The sequence below is a fragment of the Budorcas taxicolor genome, chromosome 12 (assembly GCF_023091745.1).
Source record: "Budorcas taxicolor isolate Tak-1 chromosome 12, Takin1.1, whole genome shotgun sequence".
NCBI classification, from domain to species: Eukaryota; Metazoa; Chordata; class Mammalia; order Artiodactyla; family Bovidae; genus Budorcas; species Budorcas taxicolor.
The window spans coordinates 71,250,933-71,269,881 of record NC_068921.1 but is presented as its reverse complement, the minus strand read 5'-3'; the positions used below and the strand labels follow the sequence as shown (position 1 = coordinate 71,269,881).

The window sequence follows — 18,949 nt, the reverse complement described above, 5'->3', positions numbered from 1 at the left end:
TTGGATTCTGGTTGCTAGAATTTTGTTAAGGATTTTTGCATCTATGTTCATCAGTGATATTGGCCTGTAGTTTTCCTTTTTTGTGGCATCTTTGTCAGGTTTTGGTATTAGGGTGATGGTGGCCTCATAGAATGAGTTTGGAAGTTTACCTTCCTCTGCAATTTTCTGGAAGAGTTTGAGGAGGATAGGTGTTAGCTCTTCTCTAAATTTTTGGTAGAATTCAGCTGTGAAGCCATCTGGATCTGGGCTTTTGTTTGCTGGAAGATTTCTGATTACAGTTTCAATGTCTGTGCTTGTGATGGGTCTGTTAAGATTTCTTCCTGGTTCAGTTTTGGAAAGTTGTACTTTTCTAAGAATTTGTCCATTTCTTCCACATTGTCCATTTTATTGGCATATAATTGCTGATAGTAGTCTCTTAGGATCCTTTGTATTTCTGTGCTGTCTGTTGTGATCTCTCCATTTTCATTTCTAATTTTATTGATTTGATTTTTCTCCCTTTGTTTCTTGATGAGTCTGGCTAATGGTTTGTCAATTTTATTTATCCTTTCAAAGAACCAGCTTTTGGCTTTGTTGATTTTTGCTATGGTCTCTTTTGTTTCTTTTGCATTTATTTTTGCCCTAATTTTTAAGATTTCTTTCCTTCTACTAACTCTGGGGTTCTCCATTTCTTCTTTTTCTAGTTGCTTTAGGTATAGAGTTAGCTTATTTATTTGACTTTTTTTTCTTGTTTCTTGAGGTATGCCTGTATTGCTATGAACTTTCCTCTTAGCACTGCTTTTATAGTTTCCCATAGGTTTTGGGTTGTTGTGCTTTCATTTTAATTCGTTACTATGCATATTTTGATTTCTTTTTTGATTTTTTCTGTGATTTGTTGGTTATTCAGAAGCGTGTCATTCAGCCTTCATATGATGGCATTTTTATTAGTTTTTCTCCTGTAATTGAGATCTAATCTTAATGCATTATGGTCAGAAAAGATGCTTGGAATGATTTCAATTTTTTTGAATTTATTAAGGTTAGATTTATGGCCCAGGATGTGATCTATCCTGGAGAAGGTTCCGTGAGCACTTGAGAAAAAGGTGAAATTCATTGTTTTGGGGTGAAATGTCCTATAGATATCAATTAGGTCTAACTGGTCTATTGTATCATTTAAAGTTTGCGTTTCTTTGTTAATTTTCTGTTTAGTTGATCTGTCCATAGGTGTGAGTGGGGTATTAAAGACTCTCACTATTACTGTGTTATTGTTAATTTCCCCTTTCATACTTGTTAGCATTTGTCTTACATATTGCAGTGCTCCTATGTTGGGTGCATATGTATATATATTTTTTTAATTTTAAAATCTTTAATTCTTACATGTGTCCCCAAACATGAACCCCCCTCCCACCTCCCTCCCCATAACATCTCTGTGGGTCATCCCCATGCACCAGCCCTAAGCATGCTGTATCCTGTGTCAGACATAGACTGGCGATTCAATTCTTACATGATAGCATACATGATAGAATGCCATTCTCCCAAATCATCCCACCCTCTCCCTCTCCCTCTGAGTCCAAAAGTCCGTTATACACAGCTGTGTCTTTTTTCCTGTCTTGCATACAGGGTCGTCATCGCCATCTTTCTAAATTCCATATATATGTGTTAGTATACTATATTGGTGTTTTTCTTTCTGGCTTACTTCACTCTGTATAATCAGCTCCAGTTTCATCCATCTCATCAGAACTTATTCAAACGAATTCTTTTTAACGGCTGAGTAATACTCCATTGTGTATATGTACCACAGCTTTCTTATCCATTCATCTTCTGATGGACATCTAGGTTGTTTCCATGTCCTGGCTGTTATAAACAGTGCTGCGATGAACATTGGGGTACATGTGTCTCTTTCAATTCATATATATTTATAACTGTTATATCTTCTTCTTGTGTTGATTCTTTGATCATTATGTAGTGTCCTTCTTTGTCTCTTTTCACAGCCTTTGTTTTAACGTCTATTTTATTGGATATGAGTATTGCTACTCCTGCTTTCCTTTGGTCTCTATGTGTGTGGAATATCTTTTTGCAGCCCTTCACTTTCAGTCTGTATGTGTCCCTTGTTTTGAGGTGGGTCTCTTGTAGGCAGCATATATAGGGGTCTTGTTTTTGTATCCATTCAGCCAGTCTTTGCCTTTTGGTTGGGGCATTCAACTCATTTACATTTAAGGTAATTATTGATAAGTATGATTCTGTTGCCTTTTACTTTATTGTTTTGGGTTCGGGTTTATACACCCTTTTGTGTTTCCTGCCTAGAGAATATCATTTAGCATTTGTTGGAGAACTGGTTTGATGGTGCTGAATTCTCTCAGCTTTGGCTTGTCTTTTGATTTCTCCTTCGTATTTGAATGAGATCCTTGCTGGGTACAGTAATCTGGGCTGTAGGTTATTTTCTTTCATCACTTTAAGTATGTCTTGCCATTCCCTCCTGGCCTGAAGAGTTTCTATTGAAAGATTGGCTGTTATCCTTATGCAAATCCCCTCATGTGTTATTTGTTGTTTTTCCCTTGCTGCTTTTAATATTTGTTCTTTGTGTTTGATCCTTGTTAATTTGATTAATATCTGTCTTGGGGTGTTTTGCCTTGAGTTTATCCTGTTTGGAACTCTCTGGGTTTCTTGGACTTGGGTGATTATTTCCTTCCCCATTTTAGGGAAGTTTTCAACTATTATCTTCTCAAGGATTTTCTCATGGTCTTTCTTTTCATCTTCTTCTTCTGGGACTCCTATAATTCAAATGTTGGAGCATTTCTTATTGTCCTGGAGGTCTCTGAGATTGTCCTCATTTCTTTTAATTCATTTTTCTTTTTTCCTCTCTGATTCATTTATTTCTGCCAGTCTATCTTCTATTTCACTAATCCTATCTTCTGCCTCCGTTATTCTACTATTTATTGCCTCCAGAGTGTTTCTGATCTCATTTATTGCATTATTCATTATATATTGACTCTTTTTTATTTCTTCTAGGTGCTTGTTAAACCTTTCTTGCATCTTCTCAGTCCTTGTCTCCAGGCTATTTATCTGTGATTCCATTTTGATTTCAAGATTTTGGATCATTTTCACTATCAATATTTGGAATTCTTTCTCAGGTAGATTCCCTATCTCTTCCTCTTTTGTTTGGTTTGGTGGGCATTTCTCCTGTTCCTTTACCTGCTGGGTGTTCCTCTGTCTCTTCATCTTGGTTATATTGCTGCAATTGGGTTGGCCTTTCTGTATTCTGGGAATTTGTGGAGTTCTCTTTATTATGGAGTTTCCTCACTGTGGGTGGTGTTGTATCAGTGGCTTGTCAAGGTTTCTTGGTTAGGGAAGCTTATGTTGGAGTTCTGGTGGGTGGAGCTGGATTTCTTCTCTCTGGAGTGCAATGAAGTGTCCAGTAATGAATTATGAGATGTCAGTGGTTTTGGAGTAACTTTGAGCTGCCTGTATATTGAAGCTCAGGTGTGTGTTCCTGTGTTGCTGGAGAATTTGTGTGGTATGTCTTGCTCTGGAACTTGTTGTCCCTTGGGTGGTGCTTGGTTTCATTGTAGGTATGGGGGTGTTTGATGAGTTCCTATCAATTAATGTTCCCTGGATTCAGGAGTTCTCTGATGTTCTCAGGATTTGGACTTAAGCCTCCTGCTTCTGGTTTTCCATTTAATTTTTACAGTAGCCTCAAGATTTCTCCATCTATACAGCACTGATGATAAAACATCTAGGTTAAAGATGAAAAGTTTCTCCACATTGAGGGACACCCAGAGAGGTTCACAGAACAGAGATGCAGGAGCAGGAAACAGCTGCAAAAGCTGTAACTGGTGCTATTGGGACTAAGACAAGCTAAACTGGAATGACTAATTGCTAGAGTATCGACAACTCTGAGAGTTCAAAACTCCAGGGGACCCAGTCAGGGAGACTTCCACAGTTTTTAAGTTTCACCTCTAGGAGCTCAACCACATGATAACAATAAATAAAGGAGAAAGATCTCCTAGAGCTTCCAGCAGGGTGTCCATTTTTTAATTAGCTTGATAGTTACTGAGTTATATGAGCTGTTTGCACATTTTGGAAATTAAGCACCGTAGGTCATATCATTTGCCAATATTTTCTCCCAGTCTGCAGGTTGTCTTTTTGTTTTGTTTATGGTTTCCTTTGTTGTACAAAAGCTTGTAAGTTTGATTAGATCCTATTTGCTTATTCTTGCTTTTATTTCTATCACCTTGGGAGACAGATTTAAGAAAACATTGGTACAATTTATGTCAGAGACTGTTTTGCATATGTTCTCTTCCAGGAGTATTATGCTGTCATGTCTTATGTTTAACTCTTTAAGCCATTTTGTGTTTATTTTTGTGTAGGGTGTGAGGGTGTGTTCAAACTTCATTGATTTATATGTGCCTGTCCAACTTTCACAATACAACTTGCTGAAGAGACAACTCAGTCCCATTCTTAACTCCAAACCTGGCTCCTTCTGTCCTTTTATCAGAAAGACTCCTTTATAATATTTGAATCCCTTGCATATAATGGTAGTATATTACTTATACTTTTACTGTGTTGATTGAGACCATGATACAATGAGAAAAAAGCAAACAAACAAGAAACCTCATTATAAGTTCATGTTGTTGTTGTTCAGTCTCTAAATTGTGTCCAATTCTTTGTGACCCCATGGACTGCAGCATACCAGGCTTCCCTGTCCTTCACTATTTATGAATTCATAAAGACTTTAGTTCATTAATCCCAAGAGGACTGAGGCACACTTGACAGCATCATACAGGTGAGAAATAATGGGATCATTCAAACTTTGGTTATATGCTTTTGAGAACTATTATCCAATAGTTTCAACATACAACACAGCTATAGGAATTAAAAAAGAAAAAACAAGGCCCTGGGTTCTAAGAGCCTCTGCTTTCAAATCTAAAATACTACTCTCATTTGTCCATTATTAAAAACTGTAATTCAGTGTTGTTACTATGAATTACAGATGGTGAATTCATGCCACTCATACCAACATCTGCTCATCTGGTATCCACATAGTCGTGAGGATAGTGTTCTATCCTACAGAGCATCTTCCCACTCCAGTGCACTAGGCACCTACAACCAAGAGATTTGAGTAGACCTAGGGCTAAAACCTAAAGCTCTGAACTGGAGAAAAAGCTTAATTGTAATTAGTTCTCTCTTCCCCAACTACAGGACACTACCCAGAATGTTCAGAAGTCTGCTTGCTACAGATGCAGAAACCTCAAATCATTCAAAGAAAGATAAAAGGATAAAAGGTCTCATCACGACCCAAATAACTTCCCTCCTTGGCCGCACTGTGGAATGAAATGCTGCAAACACTTTAATACAATTCATTAGAAACAAAGGGTATATGATGTCAGACAAAGTGGCAAGAGTTCAGTTTAACAACTTAATGCAGGTATAAATTTTAACCATACCACAAACAATTATTCACATCTGTACTTACTTTTTGCCAGCATCAGGGACCCAAAACAAATGACAGTGAAAAAGATGGCACAGATGATATCCAGACGCACGGTGAAACATTGAAATGTGGTCAAAAGTAAGAAGCAAGACTCTGGATTTATGAACCACAATAAAGAAGTAGAAATATCATGTTAGCTGCTTCGAGCAAGGGAGAACACTTCTCTCAGTTAAGCTACAGAAGGTTTATATACAAGGTAGGACAGCAAAGTTACACATCCAAGGAGCCTGAAGACCCAGAAAGCTAGGTTCTGATACCAGACAATGTATAGGACACATAGGAATCACTCCAGGGGCTTCGTGGAAAATATGCATTGAAAATTTCAACCCACAGGTTATAAATGGAAATATTATAGTCATAAAGAAGATGGAAAAATGGTCTCATTTGTGTTTCCTACAGTGCTGGGGCTCAATATGAAGATCATCCTCTCATATGGTCTACAGTTCCCAGCTCTCTGACAGCAAACAGCGTTGTTCACCCTGTTTCCAGCATCTTCAGCACTTACTACAGGGCCCTGCACAGTGTTTAATCTTATGTGTGCTTAGTCACTCAGTTGTGACCAACTCTTTGCGACCCCATGAACTGTAGCCTGCTAGGCTCCTCTGTCCATGGGATTCCCCAGGCAAGGATATTGGAATGGGTTGCCATTTCCTTCTCCAGGGAGCCAGTATCTAAATGACCATCAGCTAAAAGGATCTGCACATGGCTTTCAAAATGATACTTTATCTTGAAAATACAATAAAGAGTGTATAGATGAGGCAGGATTTTACAGACCTAGAGTATATTCTGAAATCACTATCTAGGGAAAATATTTCACTGACACACACAAAAATAATTTCTTTGTATCAAGTGGGCAACAAATCAGGAAATTATTTTCCTCAATCACGGCTGCCACTCCACATGCTCTGAAAAGAAAGTTGGCAAACTAGAGTCTGGAGCCAGGAATAATCCACCATGTGCTTCTGAAAATAAAGTTCTGTTGGAACATGGCTAGGGCCATTTACTGATGTAGTCCCTTTGTCTGTTTTTGTGCTACAACATGAAAGGTGAGTAGTTGCAACAGAGATAGCACAGCACACAAAGCCTACCATGCTTACTATCTGGCTCTCCACAAAAATAATGTTCTTTGACTCTTGTCCTAAAGGGACAAAACCATAGGACGTGGTGACAATTGGACAATACAAGGCCATAAAGGGGAGAAAAGTAGGGGTGTGACAGCGGAATAGAGGAGCACAGAGAGGATGCTGAGAGGAAGGGGTGGGGGAGGCAGGTGTGTAGAGGGGGACGTGGGGCAGCATAGAGAGAGGTGCGGGCCACCAAGACCACCTGAGAGGGAGTCAGCCTCAGAAGGCAGCACATCCCATCCTTAGAAATCATCTCCAGAAACTTACAGACCTGAGTGTAAATCCTGGTGTGCATCAAACACTTCCTGAAACCTCTGTTCAGCTTTGTATGCCCGGATGCTCCAGAGTCCTTGGAGAGAAGATGATAAGTGGGAAAATACTGGGCTCCGAGCTGGGGAAGACACATAACAGAGAAAGTCAGGGAGGCTCGATGCAAGAAAACCCACTGCCTCCTAGGCTCTGTGGTCACACATCCTGCCAAATGGCACACCTGGGGCTTCCTGGCAGGCTGCCTCGGGGAGAAAAAATGACATCATTTCTCAAGAGGTTTCTCTACGAGAACCCTCATACTCTTGCTTAAAGCAAGCTTCACTTTAACAAGCTGTAAATCCAAGATATGTTTTGAAACCATATTGGACCACATTCAAACTGGAGCTAGATTTAGATAATGAAATTCTTTGCTAACTCAATCAGTAAGGTTCTCCTCAAATAAGGTCTCCCTCCTTATTCTTCCCTGACATCCCTCTGGGTGGAAATTACTCTTCATGAATGTTTGAGTCAGTGGAATTTTAAAATTTAATTCTCTGTGAGAGCACTCACCACCCTCAATTTTGATGAGCTACCTGCGTGCTGTCTCCACCTCAGATGAGTAACCTAAGGGCTTGGATAGAGTCAATACATCCCCAAACCTGGACCAAAGCCAGACCTGGGACAGGGTGAGACGAGTAAGGGGAGGGAACAGTCTGCCGCCTTCCCGTCCTGGGCCTCCCCCTGCACCTGCGCCAGGAGCCTCTGTGCAGGTCACTGAGCGCCCGGCACTGCACCGCCCTTGTGCCCTCAGGACCCAGCAGATGAGGAGCCTTTGCATGGCCTTGACTTCCACTCCGGGAGACTGATGGGTGTTTTTATATCTGCTTGCTGGTGTTTGGAGGTGACTGTGGCTGTGACACTCATATCAACCTTTTATTTTTTAATATAAATTTATTTATTTTAATTGGAGGTTAATTACTTTACAATATTATATTGATTTTGCCATACATAAAAAGGAATCCACCACAGGTATACACGTGTTCCATATCCTGAACCCCCTAACCGCCTCCCTCCCTGTACCATCCCTCTGGGTCACCTCAGTGCACCAGCCCCAAGCATCCAGTATCATGCATCAGACCTGGACTGGTGATTTGTTTCATATATGGTATTATACATGTTTCAATGCCATTCTCCCAAATCTTCCCACCCTCACACTCTCCCACAAACTCCAAAAGACTGTTCTATACATCTGTGTCTCTTTTGCTGTCTCGCATACAGGGTTATCATTACCATCTTTCTAAATTCCATATATATGCATTAGTATACTGTATTGGTGTTTTTCTTTCTGGCTTACTTCACTCTGTATAATAGGCTCCAGTTTCATCCACCTCATTAGAACTGATTCAAATGTATTCTTTTTAATGGCCGAGTAATACTCCATTGTGTATATGTACCACAGCTTTCTTATCCATTCATCTGCTGATGGATATCTAGGTTGCTTCCATATCCTGGCTGTTATAAACAGTGCTGAGATGAACATTGGAGTACACGTGTCTCAATTCTGGTTTCCTCGATATGTATGCTCAGCACTGGGATTGCTGGGTCATAAGGCAGTTCTATTTGCAATTTTTTAAGGAATTTCCACACTGTTCTCCATAGTGGCTGTACTAGTTTGCATTCCCACCAAGAGTGTAAGGGGGTTCCCTTTTCTCCACACCCTCTCCAGCATTTATTGCTTGTAAACTTTTGTATCACAGCCATTCTGACTGGCATGAAATGGTACTTCATTGTGGTTTTGAGTTGCATTTCTCTGATAATGCGTGATGTTGAGCATCTTTTCATGTGCTTATTATCCATCTGTATGTATTCTTTGGAGAAATGTCTATTTAGTTCTTTGGCCCATTTTTTGATTGGGTCGTTTATTTTTCTGGAATTGAGCTACATAAGTTGCTTGTATATTTTTGAGATTAATTGTTTGTCAGTTGCTTCCTTTGCTATGATTTTCTCCCATTCTGAAGGCTGTCATTTCACCTTGCTTATAGTTTCCTTTTTGTATAGAAGCTTTTAAGTTTAATTAGGTCCCCATTTGTTTATCTTTGCTTTTATTTCCAATATTCTGGGAGGTGGATCATAGAGGATCCTGCTGTGATGTATGTTGGAGAGTGTTTTGCCTATGTTCTCCTCTAGGAATTTTATAGTTTCTGGTCTTACGTTTGGATCTTTAATCCATTTTGAGTTTATTTTTCTGATTGGCATATCACCCTTTTAGAATTGGACAGTGGTCTTAGTGGCTATTCTTGAATGATTTCATGTGGGTTTGGGGTCTGGTGTCACATCACTGGTCATTCATTTCCTTCCATCTTCTCTAAGAGCACACTGAACGTGAGCACCAGGGTCAGGCTCCTGCATGTCAGGGAACAGGTGGGCTGCAGGCTTCCAGGCAGTGAGGACCCCTTATGATCTCATTCCCACCGTGGACAAGGCTGTGACCTGCTGTTGTCAGGGGCAGATAGTGAGCCTGTGACTTCTGTCCAGGATGAGTGACAGATAACTTGTGTTTTATCAGCAGGAAATACTGACATCACTTTGTTAACTGTGCATCTCCTAGAGAAGACCTGTTAGTAAAACCTGGATGTTTAGGGGAAGTTAACATCACTTATCTTGTAGGAGGCTACAGAGATTTTATAAAATGATGGGAAAAAGAATTCAAATCTCCAAATTATTTTGAAGTCCTCAATCCTTAGCCAGCATCTTAATGCCTGTATGTGTGATGGTTTAGCCTCTACTGACAGGCACACAGGCACTGCAGGTGTGTGTCAGGGGTGGGCTGGGGTAGAGACGGGCAAAGACACAGAACCTCTTCTTCTGTTTAGAGTCACTGGTTCTACCAGCAAGGAAGGAACAGGCTTCCTCTTGTGGGACACTGGGGCTCAGAGAGGGTGGGAAGCCCTGGGCTGGGGAAGGATAGCTTGGAATGGGGGCCAGCAGACCATCCACTCAGCCCTGGGGCTGCTTCCTGATGGGGACATCTGACCAGGAACCCTAACTGTTAGAGGCCCTCAGCTGTAATATTCCTTAAAAGAAAAAACCTTCTTTGAACCAGGACTTGATCTCATATTTCCTCTTGAATCTAACTCAGGCAAAGAGCCTAAGGTGATTTGCTGGTGCTTCTGACTGTCCAAGAGCATGTCTGTGGTACTACTTCAGCATCCACACTGTTCTCTCTCTTTATGCTATTGAGTGACCCTCAATTTTTATTTATTTTAGCTTCCTTTAACTTTTTACTTTAAAGACAGCAACATGAACACAGACTAAGCTCCTTGTCCGGATAAGAAGGGCTGGGAGCTCTGTTCAGGCCTTTTCTGAACCCCCAGCAGGTGTCCCAACCAGACCCCAGAAAATCAGTCCATCTGGACACATGGACTCACAAGTCCATGTTGTGGATGACTGAAACGGAGGATCTGCAAAGAAAATTAACTAGTACAGGGAAGAGAGAATGTGAAGGCTCTGGTCTTGTCTTGCCCAATGTAACATCCTCTTTCCCCAGAAGCACTGAGCTCACTGTCCTGAAGCAGACTAGATCACAGCCATGGCATCAGTCCACAGTCACAGACACGTGTAATCTTACTATTTACAGGACTGATGGCTGTGTTTTCCACAACCTTGGGGATATTTGGGGACACACCCCACAAGGACTGCTGATCTTCTATGGCAGGGGGGAACTGCATGCAAGGCTGACTTCCTTGTTTCAGGTCATCATTCACGTTTCCTAAGACCTGCTAGTTGTTACTGTGTTCTTAATTCCCTTACGTCCAAGCCTCTATGCCTTTGGAAATGGCCAAAAAGTACTTTATAAGAACTCACTCAAGAAATCCTCATAAGGACCCTGAGACTGAGGGACTAAGAGCACTCACTATTCAGTGGTGAGCTGGGTGTCAGACACAACTCTGTCTTATTCCCAAGGCTGTATTTTTAGTTACAGCTGCACTATCTCAGAAGGAGAAGGGTTAAGGACGCCTATGTGTGGCTAAATGCATTTTTCTCCAGACTTTGCCATTTATGTTCAGAAAACTTCAAAATCTTACTCAACTAATATCCAACAGTCTTAGCCATGACTGAATATCTTACTAAATACCTTCAGTTGAACAAAGTCCCTGGGAATCTGGTATGAGAACCCCTTAAAACAGCAGACTTGAGGAGTCATGATCTGGATATATGTGACACACGTGCTAACCCTTCCCTAGTGATTACCATGGCAGACATTGCCAGTTGATCACAGAACCTTTTCAGACTGAATTTGGATATGGCTTCATCATTCAGGCACTGCCAAATGGATAGAGTTGGCTAGAGAAAGGCAGCCAAGCATCATTTAGTTTATGACTGATCATTGCTGTGCTTACTTTTGTAAAAATGTGCAAAAAATAATAATAATAATAATCAGCTGTCATTAAGATGACAAATAATAACCTAAGTTTACAGAGGCAGCTAGGCACTTGAATCTGAAAATAAACTTCAAGATGCCAATAGTCCTTCAGAGCACAAGGATGAAGCAAGCTTATGCAACTGAAGAAAGCAATTGGGTGTCTTTCTTTTTGCTGGTGCCTCAGCAATGACTATTTTACTATCAGTTACTATTTAGAGAAAACAGTGGCAGTATTTATGGCACAGACTCATCACCTAGAGAGAAAATTTAAATAGCTTTAATCAACTGACCACCATATTTGGTTATCTGGAGTATGGAGGAAGGAGTACTTGGGTTGGGTTGAATTTATTGTCTAATATTGTGGCAGCCTGTTAGGGTGCAACAAACACCAATATTCACAGGGATATGGCCAAAATTCTCAGACTCTCCAGATCAAACACTGAGAAAATCCTGTACTGCTCCTTGAAACAGGCTCAGGAGGTACCCTTCTTTCCATTTCCTTATGAAAGGAAGTGGCCCATTCTCGAGGCATAAATCTCAGTCACATGTTCCTTCTGGGACAATCCCTCTTTGAATGTACAAGAGACCTGCTTTGCAACAAGACTGTTGAATGACTCAGTTTCATGGGTGGCCTCAGATCATAAAACATCTGAGGCCTTGTCTACGCAGAAGACTGGATGGAGCTCATCATTTCCTCTTCTGCCTCCCCAGGTCCTACCATCCTACCAAGACACATGAGCAGGATGTCACACACACACCTGGACTCAACCGCTCCCCATCCATCTGAACAATTCATAATACCAGATCTCATGGGAGGTCAGCTGGTTCTCTTGAACAGTGAAATTTTTATAGCTTTTATAAAAATGACACTATATTTTATGCAAATACTTAGGATAAATGTCTCTCAATAGTTTATTATTTAAAAAAATGCAAATGCTACAACCCAAAATTCCTTTATCTTGATTTAGATTTTAGATTCTTGATTTAGAATTTAGATTTTTTTCCCCATTTAGTAAATACAAAAAACCATGGGATCAATATGCTTGTCCTTTTGGCTTGTTTTCCACAAATTTAAGTTGGTGTGAATTTTCAATAACTAACTATCTTTGGAATTTCTGATACAAACATCTTTCCTTGCTTTTTGGCTACTGTCCTTTTACACCTTTTTGGAAAGATATGTAACAATTCTACTTTCCTTATGATTTGTTGTTTTAATATTGATGAAACATGTTTATTCATTAATAGTCAGATAATCTCTGAATTATTTCATCCTCTATGATTACCTGCATAATGGAATAATTAATCATGAAATGTGTTCCCCATTATTCTAAAACTAGGACTTGAATGGAAAAATAGACTATATGCATACTAAATGGATCTCTTTCCTGTGTCCTCCTAAGGGGATTATTTTCAGCATCTATTTAAATGAACAACTTTGCAAAGGGAGACCACAAACAGTGTGGCATCACCCCAAATATTGGTGATGATAAAGAGCACATCTGAAAAATAACAGGGCTTATCTTTGCAAAGCATTTAACAACTGAAATTTATTTGCCATCTTTGGAGTATCTGAGAGAAAGTATTTTTCAGATATATCACCTCTAACATGGAAGTATATTTCCTGATGCCTCTTTTCCTTTGTATGAGCTTTTTCTTTCCTTGTCATTTCTAGCAACTTCAGGGAGAGAAAAATCTCATAGTTTCCTTCTACATTAGTTCCAATATGATGAAACATTTTATTTTTTTGAAAAGTGTTTATGGAGTTGCTGCTCTGTGTTAGGAAGCATGTCATGAACAAAACAAAAACAGTTCCAATCCTCATGGTACTCACATTCGTACTTACCGTGCTAAAATGAAAAGCTGCAGCTGACCTGCCACCAGATCCATTGCCTTAAGGGCCACACTGACTCTCGGGAGCCATGATATTTAATTACCCAATGTTAACTTAGTGAAAAATTCAGGAAAACAGTCTGCAGAATTTCAGGGGTCTGGTTAATTATGGCATAAACAGAATTCAGCCTGCTTTGCCATCCCAACCTGAGAGCCCTGGCACTCATTTGTACATTCCAGGCGTTTGATATCTCCATACTTCCATAAGAAATATATCTGAAGGAGGAAGAAAATAATGCTAAGGGGAATCACGGGTATTGCAATCCAAGGAATCACACCCACCATCACACCCGTGACACCAGTCATAAGTAGAAACATCTGAAATAGAGAAGATAGGTACAGAGGCCTCCTTATCAAGGATTCTTTTCAAAGATAAACTTGACTGTTTTGCTGAGATTCAACTCCGTTACTCAAAAGATTTGTTGGAAAGGCAGGAAATGCTTTACCATCCAAAAAAATACAATTATAGGTGGTCATTATGATATTTACTGCATGTGTCAAACACTCTGATGAGAACTTTCTGGGTATTAGCTCTTATGATACACTCAGTAAACTGATGAGGCAGGTATTACTATTTTTAACAGATGAGCATATTTGAGTAGGACTTGAATCCAAAACTATCCAAAGTCAGTAGGTGTTAGTAGAGGGATGAGTGAGCAGGTATCACAGATGAAGAATCCAGAAGCCTCAGCTATAATGTGGAGAGAAAGATGTGGTTAATTACACATTCAGTGTCCAGAAAGGTAGGACAAAATTAAATGTTGAACTTTGGAAATAGATATTCTTTCTTTCTCGGTTTTCTAACCATAGTTAACATTTACTAAATGCTGACTGTGTATAAGCTGTACATTCAATATTTCACCCGTATTAACTTCTCATAACCAGCCCTATCTAGTAATAGTACTATTTCATTTTACAGATGGAAACACTGAAGCACAAGGAGAGGAAAAGCAACTTGATGGAGACAACAAAGCATAACTCACAGAGTTGGGGAGCCGAATTTTATGACGCATTTAAGCCTGCTCTCAACATATAATATCCAATCCACAGTGAGGGTGGCTATAGTATGACCAACAAGTAGAATTAATGTAAGGAGGTATGTGTCTGTATACTTTACTTTGTTCCACTGATCTGTTTATCCTTGTAGCAATAGTGCAGTCTTGGTTATTGTACATTTTGGTAAGACACAAAATCCAGTAGCTGAAGTCCTCTAACTTTGTACTTCTTTGTCAAGATTATTTTAATCATTCTAGATTGTTTACTTTCCTGTATAAATTTTAGAAGCCTTTCAATTGATTTTTAATGAAAGTCTGCTGGAATTTTTATTAATGTTTTCTTTTAGCTGTAGATCAAGTTGAGGATTCTGAGTCTTAACAATGTTGAATCTGCAATTATGGATATAGTCTTTCTCTCTGCCTACTTAGATCTTCTTTAATTTTACAAATGTTTTTTAATTTTTAGTGTAGACATTTTATACTTCTTTGGTTAAACTTATTCCTGAATATTTGATATGTTTTCATTATAGTATTGGATTGTTTTTAATACCATTTCAACTGCTTGTTACTGCTGCTGCTGCTAAGTCACGTCATAACAGATATCTACCATAAAAAATGACAGCATTATTCATAATGAAAAAATTTTGAAAAATTTTTGTTCTAAGAGTACAAGAATGTCTTATCACTTCTATTCCACAGTGTACTGGAAGTTCTAGCCACAAAAAGTAAATATTGGAAATGAAGAGTAAAACTGTCATTATTTACAGTTGACATGATTATTTATGAAAAAATTCTACAGAATTTTAAAAAACACCAGCACCAACTTCAGAAATGCAAAGTGAATTCACAAATAAATCAAATACAGTTATGACATGAAGTATAAAATGTCTACACTAAAAATTAAAAAAAATTAAAAAAACATTTGTAAAATTAAAGAAGATCTAAGTAAGTGGAGAGAAAGACTATATCCATAATTGCAGATTCAACATTGTTAAGACTCAGAATCCTCAACTTGATCTACAGCTAAAAGAAAATATTAATAAAAATTCCAGCAGACTTTTATTAAAAATCAATTGAAAGGCTTCTAAAATTTACACAGAAAAGTAAACAATCTAGAATGATTAAAATAATCTTGACAAAGAAGTACAAAGTTAGAGGACTTCAGCTACTGGATTTTGTGTCTTACCAAAATGTACAATAACCAAGACTGCAATATTGTTACAAGGATAAACAGATCAGTGGAACAAAGTAAAGTATACAGACACACACCTCCTTACATTGATTCAAAGGATTTTTAACCAAGTGCCAATTTTAACAAATGTGGCTAGAATAACTGGAAAAAAAATAAACATCAACCACTAACTATTCTTCCTTTCACAAAAAATAATGCAAGATGCATCAATTTCTACAAAGGGAGAACAATAGGAAAGTATCTACACCCTCCTAAGGACACCCAAACATTTCTTAGGATACAAAAACATGAACTACAAAAGGAAAAAAAAAATGATACACATCACACTACATCAAAATTAAACCTTGATCTCCATTAAAAACATAAAAAGGCAAGACAGACTGGAAGAAAATATCCACAAGGCACTAGTATTAAATATATATAAGAGCTGCTGCTGCTGCTGCTGCTAAGTCGCTTTAGTCATGTCCGACTCTGTGCGACCCCATAGACGGCAGCCCACCAGGCTTCCCTGTCCCTGAGATTCTCCAGGCAAACACACTGGAGTGGGTTGCCATTTCCTTCTCCAATGCATAAAAGTGAAAAGTGAAGTCGCTCAGTCGCTCAGTCGTGTCCGACTCCTAGCGATCCCATGGACTGCAGCCTACCAGGCTCCTTCATCCATGGGATTTTCCAGGCAAAAGTACTGGAGTGGTTTGCCATTGCCTTCTCCACTAAACATCCCCAATGGGAATTTGAGGGAGAGGGTAAAGGATGGGATCAACACATCACAGAGATCTCAGAATGACAAAGTCATTGCTCAAGGACAGAGGCTGGAATGCTTTCTACAAACTTTCCCTGACATCTCTCACACATTGAAATGCAACGGTCACTGGTACTGATACAAGTAAAGGCAGTCCCACTCTGTGCTTCTATAAAAGGAAGTGATTCAACCTATTAGGCTAAATCTTAGGCTTGCTTTTTTCTCAATATCTAGATGCAGCAGCTTATTCTTTTGCACTCTTTTATGGAAAGAAGTAACTGAGGCAAACTCCTTCACATTTTCTTTTTCTTGGGTACTTTCACTTCATAAAACTGCAGCCAGTGCACTCTGTGTGTGCTGAGGAGGGAATGATATGGTCCCTGGTGGTCTCACCACAACCAGTATTGGTGGCTCAAGTAGCCCCAGATTAGCCCTTTGTGTCCATGAAAGGATGTGAAGAGTCAATTACGTGAGCTCAGCCAAGCTGCTGATATTATGTATGTGTGGATGAGGAGTGTTGGGGAGAAAAATGTTTTGTAATTCAACTTTCCTCAATAAATTACAGCAGTTTGGTGAGGGCAGTTGTGTGCAAGTTCACATGCTCAGTGCAGTCCCCAACATTTATTTTAAGAAATTAAAATGCCTAAATCTGACTTCTATACCTTATCTTCATCTTCACTTGTTTTGCTAACAGAAAGACTTCTTGGAAGCGATGATTTTAATGAAAAGAATTGTAAACAAGATAAACGAGACACCTTATTCAATATTATCTGGAACTTTGGCAAATTGGATGAAAATTAAATTAATTTGAAATAGTTAATGTTCAATGGTCTATCTTGAAAACAATCTATTTTTATTGTGAGCCTACATGAGAAAGCATACATTAAAATTTTCAAGGATGACAAACCTAGAATCTCTGTGATACAAACTCACAAGGTGATATTTATGGGCCTGGAAACTATTTGAGACAATATCATGGCTTCCCTGGTAGCTCAGCTGGTAAAGAATCTGCCTGCAATGCAGGAGACCCTGGTTCAATTCCTGGGTCAGGAAGAACTGCTGCAGAAGGGATAGGCTACCCACTCCACAGTATTCTTGGGCTTCCCTGGTGGCTCAGATGGTAAAGAATCCACTCGCAATGCGGGAGAACTGGATTCGATCCTTAGGTAGGGAAAATCCCCTGAAGAAAGGTACAACTACCCACTCCAGTGTTCTGGCCTGGGGAATTCCATAGACAGGGGAACCTGGCAGGCTACAGTCCATGAAGTTGCAAAGAGTCAGACACAACTGAGCAACTTTAAGAAACAAGAGAAAGAAACCCATTATTTAGTGCTCAACATGCATGTAGATATTACATGAAGAATTTTTTCTTTTTTTACATGAAGAATTTTAATAAAACAATTTCATTTTGTTTTCTCAACAAACCTTAAGAAGTTGGTATTATTTTTTCTGTTTTACAGAAAAGGAGAGTGTGATTTTGTGGGAGAGAAGCAGGATGAGAGAGAACTAGGACTCAAGCTTTGAAAGGGAAGATGTTGGGCTCTGCACTGCACTTTAAATCTATTGATATCATAAATAATTATCAGGTGGTATTACACTTCATAATTTTTTTTTATGCTACTTTCCTTCTTCTTTTGGAATTGCAAACAACTCCACTTTGGCCAGTGACTATAATGTTACTGGACAGGCAACATTTTTGGTAGCTGCAAGAGTCAATGCACAGGATGGTGTACAAACTCATGATCACCCCTCTGTTGGGATGTGGTCTCTGAGTGACATCATCCGTTGGGGTGCACTGTCCTGCAGTGTGGACCACTATTCAGTATCCAGGGTTTTCATTAGCCACACTTAGCATCACTATTTAAAAATATTAAATTATCTGAGATTTATTTAAGGGAATGAGAAGGAACTAGATGAGGAAAAGTCTATGGAATAAACACTTTAAAATTAATAAAAATGAAAATGATCAAGTATCAAATACACCAAGGATGAGCAGAGTTACCAAAAAGTGAATTTGAACACACTTGGTACTATGTCCTTTAAAACAAAATTGAACAACCCCCTTCAAGAGCCTTCCTTTCCCCACTCTCAGGTGATGACAGAGAGAAAAGATTGGATCCCATGTGGGAACTGAGCTTTAGGGAACCCCTCCTGCCTCACCATCCACAGTGGCCTTTTCTTCTCATCTGGGATCAAAGGTCACCTCCTAGAAGCTCTGCCCACCTCCTGAGTCAGGCTCCCTCATTGCCTCCAGCCTCTACATCCAGTCTGCCTTCCAGGCTTTCCACCTGCACAATTAGGATTCCAAAGGCAGCCAGGGGTGAATCTCTGAATGTCTCCCTCCCCTGGGAGAGGTGGAGGAGACCCCTGAGGGGAGGGTTTTGTGCCTGGCTCACTGCTGTACCTCAGGGCCTCAACTCTAACCCTTGTTTGATGAAGGGAAGGAAGGTGGTGGAATATCACCCACCACCTCACACACACACACAACTCACAAACTACAAATCCCAGCAACCAGCAACACCTCCTTGATTCTACATTCCAGATGGACCTCTCTCTTTTGGTCAGAATCATACCAGCAGTAGCCTGCCTTCAATTCAACTCCCTCCATGCCTCCTGGATTTGCAGCCCTTTGCAGTCTGGCTTCCTCACATCTGAAATCTGCTCCTTGGCTCACCAGTCACCTCCTGATTCCTAATCATCTGACAACTTTCCATAGACTCACCTCCTTTGCACTGAGCGGACCTGTCCATCCTCAGTTCCCTAACTTATCTCCTCTTTTCCTTGCTGTCCATTGTGTGTCTCCTCTGCTTCCCTTCCCTCTCTGCTTCCTCTCTGAATATTGAGGCTTCCATAAGCTTCTGATCTTGGCCCCT

The 18,949-nt window shown here is 39.7% G+C and overlaps 1 protein-coding gene across 1 annotated transcript in view; it reads right to left on the bottom strand.

Moving 5' to 3' along the window:
* The window catches only part of LOC128057592 (ATP-binding cassette sub-family C member 4-like), a 194,550-nt gene that overhangs the window by 97,341 nt on the left and 78,260 nt on the right, over window positions 1-18,949 (bottom strand). Inside the window, 3 exon segments of the mRNA XM_052650041.1 lie at window positions 5,447-5,557; window positions 6,860-6,979; window positions 13,318-13,468. Of these exon segments, the coding sequence (XP_052506001.1) occupies window positions 5,447-5,557; window positions 6,860-6,979; window positions 13,318-13,468 (382 nt within the window).